Here is a 6,817-nt window from a genome sequence, read left to right as displayed (position 1 = left end):
CATAATCCAGTAAGAGTTTAGACATGTTTGTTTACATTTACAACTGTTTACAACCATAAGATGCTTATTTGCATGTTTACATCCAACTAGTAATATTTCTGGTTAAAATCTATCGTGGGCAGCTGTGTGTAGTAGCAGTTGTGTATTTCCTCCACAGCTGTCCAACCACAGATAACAGTCTGTGATACTAAACTCAGAACCAACCTGCATGTGTTTGTGGGAACATGAAGGTTTTAGTGCTTCTGCATCATGTGACCCAGACCGAGCTGTCAATCAGCAGCAGCAGCTTCTCTGTGGTCTGCAGGGGCTGATGGGAGTTTCCAGGAGCGGCTAGAAAGCAGCTTTTCCTGCTCTGGTCTCACAGCTCGTCCTTGTTGGGTCTGGGCTGCATCAGAGCTCCACTTCTCCCCAGGTTCACCAGAGGAAACACCACGGACCAAAATGCTTTTCCTCCCAGCTGCTGCTCTGTGCTGTCTGTGTTCAGGTGAGTGTTTCCAGCCAATCAGGAGCTCCCAAACTCCACCTGGAACAAACACCGTCACACTGACCTTCACCTGTCTGTCTGTGTCTCTGCAGCGCTGGTTGCCATGGCAGCAGAGCTGGTTCAGGACGATGTAACACTGACCAGGAGAGTTGGACAAAGTGTCTCCTTCAGCTGTGGAACTGATCAGTGTGATAGTAACTACATATTATGGTATCAGAAAAAAGAAATGGAATCTTTCAGATTGATTCTTATTATTTTCAGTACCGGTGGAATTAATTCAGACTTCAATCATCCTCAGAAAGCAGATTTCTCAGCTGAAAATACACAGAACGGTTGTTTGTTGAAGCTAAACAGAGTTAAACTGGATCATTCAGCCACCTACTACTGCTCCTGTGTGAAGGCAGACGCCCACAGTGAGAAAAGATCCCTGCAGCCTGAACAAAAACCTCCAGCTGAACAGATGTCAAACACAGTTTCAGATCAGAATCCCATAATAGTTTGGGTTTCGTAGAAGTTAAATTCTGTGTAACATCAGTATTACAGGGAACTTTAAACAGCCACAACAACTAAATTATGTCCATATTTCCTCCCTCTGGAGAGCAGCTCTGACAGAGGAAATAAGCTGTTGCCGTGGCAACAATTACAGTCTGGGCGTTCAACGGCTGACAGGTTTTTGTACGAGTCTTTCTCACCGTGGGAGGATACACGTACTTCATCTTTGGACCTGGAAGTAAACTGTATGTTACCGGTAAGAAGCAACATTTCTCTTCCTTCAGTTGTTTGATTGTAGAAGTTGAAAATGTGTTTAAAGTCAGTTTGAGCTGCTTCAGACTTTCCATGTTAGTTTGTTCATGTTTAGTAGAGAACTCATCATGCAGCCGTTGCTACAGAAGAGAAGCTCCATCATTTCTGGAAACATGTTTAAATGTCTCCCAACAACTAAACGTGTTCTTTATTTCTGCAAATATCAGAGATGTTACAAATATTCATGTTTGATCATCTCAGTAATTCTGGAGCATCTGCTGCTCTTTGAACACAAGACGACTTTGAGCTCAAATACAATTTAATAGTGATTTACAGCTGGATTTAGGAACGTTCCTGGAAAGATGGAACTGCAAATATATTCACTCAGAACGTTATTAAGTTCAGCAGTTGGACTGAATAAAGTAGCTGCTTAGTTCACGTGGAAGAGAAGAACTCATCTTTATTCTCAGTCAGTCGCCTTTTTATTCAGTCAACCAGAAAAAGATTTTAGCAAAGTATTAAATTAAGAAATCCAAAGATGAATAAGTGAAATTAAAATAAATAACACATTTATGGACAGTTTGACAAATATTTTTTTCAAAAATTTAACAGTACATATAAATGACTTAAGTCAAAATAATTTTATTTTGTTTTTTAATATAAAGTTTAAGTATTAAATAAAGAAATCAAAAGATGAATAAGTGAAATTAAAATAAATATTACATTTATGGACTGTTTGAAATTAAACTTTAATAGAGAAACGTATAACAGACTTAAGTGAATATATTTGTATTTTGTTTTTTAATCTACAGTTTAAATGATTCATATATTTAAACAACTCCATTAATGTTATAAAACCTGATTTTTATGTATTAGATTGAATTTCAATGATTCATTTATATTGATAAAGTTTGGTTTAACTGTTAATATGTGAATGTTGTTGAGAGGATCAGACACACAAACGTGTTTTTAGTGATTAGACTAAAGAACATCAGAGTAAAGACTTTATTTTCCTGCAGATGGAGTTGGTTTCAGAGTCAGAACAGTTCAAATTAGGACTCGGACAGTAAAACATGGAGCATAAAATATAAAACCACGAAATCAAAGATCCTGGAACCAGAAGTGTAGCAGGGCGAGTGCTACGGGGGCCCGACCGAAAGGATAGAGGAGGACACGGAGCTTTGTGCAGAACCCTTTTATTAAGAACACACCCAGGACACAGTGCACAAGTACCTCACGATCAGCAGCTTCTCCTTCTCTGCAGCAGCTTCTCAGTCCGACCCAGCTGCAGTCTCCCAGCCCTCCTTATCAAGGCTGGCAGGGTGGAGAGGCTGACGGGACACACCTGTGTCCCGTCAGCCTGAGTGGCTGCAGCTACTCCACCCTGCCACAAGAAAAAATCAAAAACAAAACAAATATTAAACTGTGCATGTTAATTTTATTAGATAGAAAAAAATAACGTGTGATATTAATGTTCTGTGATCTGAGTCCAACTAAAAATGTTTAAAAATACAGATAAATCTTATAAAACAGTGATTAGTTCAGCGGTTAAATATAATTTAATCACTTTTATGTCTAAAGCGTCTATTACAACAGAAGTGTCTCCAGGATGTTTCCAGAGACCAGAACACGACCCCCGAGCAATTATTACATAAACAAGATTGTATATTCCAGATTCCCGTCTCCCACAGAGGACAGACGTGGACCAGCGGCTGTAGCCACAACATTGTTTTAGAGTCATAAATAGAACTGGTTCATCCCTCTCCCTCACCTGCACTCACACATATTCAGAGATGGATCATGTCTCTGTCTGTGTTTGTTGTTGTTGTTGAACAAAAATGAACTAAAGATGTTAGAAGAAGGACAATGTTGGTAAAATGACGTCCCTTCTGGCTTCTTCAGGAGTTAAGAGTTTGAGGTTTTTTCCACGATATGTTTATTGTCGTTTTTTTTAATTTATTCAACCATACAACATTATGCATATATTACAAAGACACATACATGCATTTAACTTGCACCATTCTCTATACTAAGGTAAATAATTATATTGGATTAACCAATTGGGAGGAAAAATAAAATAAATTAATTCAATATAAAATTAAAAAATAAATAAAATGATATTCTCCATAATATTTACAAGTTGTTTTCAGGTAAATCTTGCACATTCCTCCGTCATAATGATCATATATGGTTCCCAGAGTTAGACCAAGTCTTTCCGTTTTCCCTTAGCAATGTACGTTATTCTTTCCAGTCCAATACAGTTAGAAAGCTCCTTATCCACATTCTCAATGTAGGAGGATCCAGACTTTTCCAACATGATGCAATAGCTCTCCTGGCCTGAAGAAGTCCAAAGTCCAGAACTGTATATTGCTTTGATGTGGTTGAGCAGTTAAGAGTTAAAAGTTAGGATGGAATCTCCTGCCGGGAGGTGTTGACCACCAACGGCAGGTGAAGGATCATCAGGGGTGCAGACCTCTGCAGAAACACGTGTTGGCCTCAGTTTTGTAGCTGCATTGATGAGTGTTTAGTGATCAGAGTCCACGTGGTTTCCAGGATCAGGCTGAATGCTGGAAGCTGCTGCTGACTGTGTGAATGTGTCTGTGTCCAACTTCAGATAAGCAGGTAGTGAAGCCCGTGGTGAGCGTGTACCCAGCAGCATCCAGAGTCCACCTGGGGGGGGGCAGCTCCCTGCTGTGTGTGGCCTCAGCCATGTTTCCTCCTGGGGTCCGGTTCTCCTGGAAAAGACAGAAGAAGAACGGCCCGCTGGAGGACGTCCCCCCTGCCGAGGGAGAGCAGGTGGAGCTCAGAGAGCCGGGACGCAGCGCCTCCATCATGGTGGTCCACCGCCTCCATCAGGACACGTACGGATACAGCTGCTACGTCAAGCACGAGGGCGGCACGGTGGAGGCCCAGACACAAGGTGACGGAGGCTCGGTGACTGTGTTCAGCAGAGACTCAGCTTCACGTGGAGACGCTGTCAAAGACAGCAGAGGACGGACATTTGTCCCTGCAACTCCCAACATCTTCCTTCTCTGTTTCAGAGCTTCCAGCTCCAGCAGCCCCCTGTCCTCCAGAGAGAGAGCCAGCAGACCTGCCAGCTCCAGCAGATCCAGGTTCAGGGCTTCCAGCTCCAGCAGATCCAGGTTCAGGGGTTCCAGCTCCAGCAGATCCAGGTTCAGGGGTTCCAGCTCCAGCAGATCCAGGTTCAGGGGTTCCAGCTCCAGCAGATCCAGGTTCAGGGGTTCCAGCTCCAGCAGATCCAGGTTCAGGGGTTCCAGCTCCAGCAGATCCAGGTTCAGGGGTTCCAGCTCCAGCAGATCCAGGTTCAGGGTTCTTCCAGTCTGAGTGCAGGGTGAAGCTGCTCTGCCTGCTGTACACAGTGCTGACCCTGAAGAGTCTGCTGTACTGCTGTGGACTCTCTCTGCTGATGGTCCTCAGGAACAAGGGGCCGTCCACCAACTGAACACATGCTGACTGGTTTCTCTGATAATCTCACTCATCACATCATTTATACTCTTGATATACTCAAATGATTAACCGTCTTGGTGATATTTCATCTTTTAACAGCATTTATTTCTCCTTCATGTCCTTTTTCATATTCTGTATGTGCACAGTTTGGAAGCTGATTCACGTTTAATCAATATTATCATCAATAAAGTGAAAAACAAGCTTGTTGTTGTACTTTTATCTCTACTTGTCATCAGGTTACATGTGTTAACAGCCATTTGAGCCCCAGAAAGCAGAGAAAAGACTTCCTGCAGGGGTTGAACAGCAGCAGATCTGCACCTGCTCTCTGTGGTTATTAGGACTCATCAAAACTGCTGACAGCCAATCACAGGGGTTTTCCTGCAGCTGTGTGGGTTCCTGCTCTGCAGCCTCCACGTCGTGAGCTGTGGCTTTTCACTTTAACACCCCATTTGTCATTTCTCTCAGATGTGATCAAATAATAGTTATGGGGTGAAAAATCCACCACTTCTACTCGTGCTGTGTTGCAGGGAAACGTGTAAAACATCGTCTTCAACCCTGGTCCTCGGGGCTCCTGTCCTGTGTTGTGCCACAATCTGGGTGCTGGTTCAGTTATTAGAGAGTTTTTAAAAACTGTCTTACAATAGTTATTAATAATTAATAAAGAAGATGACTTATCAAAATCAATTATCAAATTGAATCAATCTAAATGGAGCACCACCTGACTTATCAGGAAATAATAACTAAACAGCTAAATCAGTCTCAAAGTAACTGTTATTCCATACAGTCTGTTGCCAGGGGGGGCGTTACAGAATCACAGATAAGGAAGGAGTCCGAGCACAGACCTTTACAACCAGCAACTGTGACAATGTATAAAATAAACACAAACAACTTCTGTCATTCAAGTTAAACAGAATTGATTTACACAAGTGTTAAAAAATAGGGAATAAATAGTAATAAATTCTGATGCCTAAATTACACATAAACAACTAACTAAACATTAAACTCAAACTTCAGATAATATACGTGTGTGTGTGTGTGTGTGTGTGTGTGTGTGTGTGTGTGTGTGTGTGTGTGTGTGTGTTTGTGTGTGTGTGTGTGTGTGTGTGTGTGTGTGTGTGTGTGTGTGTGTGTGTGTGTGTGTGTGTGTGTGTGTGTGTGCGTGCATCACGATGCCTTTTCCAACCTGATCTCACAAAAATCTGTGAAATGCCCACGACCTCTCACCCATACCTGCCAACACTCCCGATTTAAGCGGGAGTCTCCCGATTTTCAACCATTTCTCCCGCCCTGCTCCCGATTTGTAATTTCTCCCGCTTATCTCCCGATTTTAAAGTGAAATGAGTCAATGATGTTTCACGTGTCGGGGTTCCTGCATGGATGTATTATATTAACGGGTTCCTGACAAACCTGGCAACCCAACCCAAAAGCACTGCCTACGTCCAAGCTCCGCCCCATGGAGCTGCTGCGATACGTCAACGTCGCCGCCATATTGGATGTGGCAAGACTGCGCTGTAAACTAATACAAGTAAATGGACTTATTTTCATAAAGCGCCTTTCTACAAATACATTTACCTTTTACGTCTCATTTATTCATTCACACACGCACTAATATACTTGGGAAACAGTTAGGCACCAAATATAATATGTTTAATTTTCTCAGATGGCAAAAATAAGAACTTTATTGATCCCACAGTAATTCATGTTATATCAGCTATAGAGAACAAGGTAGTGCCGAAAAACAATATATATCCCCCCTCACAAAAACAAGAAAAATAGAGAAACATATTCTCTCATCAGCAAAGCATTACATAAACATATTTTAAAATTTTCAAGTTACAAAATAACATATCTGAACCATTTTTCAGATTTTTTCAGTTATTTTATTGTTTGGAAAATGGTTCAAATATGTTATTTTGTTATTTGAAAATTTGAAAATTGGTTTTGTTTGAGAAAATGCTTTGAAAAAAATATGAGGGAAGAGTTGGTGGAGAATCAAGTCATAGCAAGCAAGGATCTCCCACAGGAAGACAGAGTTGAAGGTTCTGGGTTCTTCTAGGGAAAGAGGAGAGCTTTACAAATCTGGCATCACTGATGAAGGCGATGCTCTGCATCCCTCACAGC

General features: G+C 41.7%; 1 protein-coding gene across 1 annotated transcript; it reads left to right on the top strand.

The window, feature by feature from the left end:
• Positions 1–387: 387 nt before the first annotated feature.
• On the top strand, positions 388–4,868 carry LOC133451808 (immunoglobulin lambda-1 light chain-like). Its single transcript, XM_061730950.1, has 5 exons — positions 388–484; positions 577–897; positions 1,185–1,232; positions 3,843–4,148; positions 4,426–4,868. The coding sequence occupies exons 1-5, from the start codon at positions 442–444 to the stop codon at positions 4,689–4,691; spliced, it is 984 nt and encodes a 327-aa protein (XP_061586934.1). The 5' UTR covers positions 388–441; the 3' UTR covers positions 4,692–4,868.
• Positions 4,869–6,817: the final 1,949 nt, after the last annotated feature.

Source organism: Cololabis saira, chromosome 10 (assembly GCF_033807715.1).
Source record: "Cololabis saira isolate AMF1-May2022 chromosome 10, fColSai1.1, whole genome shotgun sequence".
Lineage (NCBI taxonomy): Eukaryota > Metazoa > Chordata > Actinopteri > Beloniformes > Belonidae > Cololabis > Cololabis saira.
The sequence above is the reverse complement of the archived record's forward strand: the minus strand, read 5'-3'. Positions and strand labels throughout refer to the sequence as shown.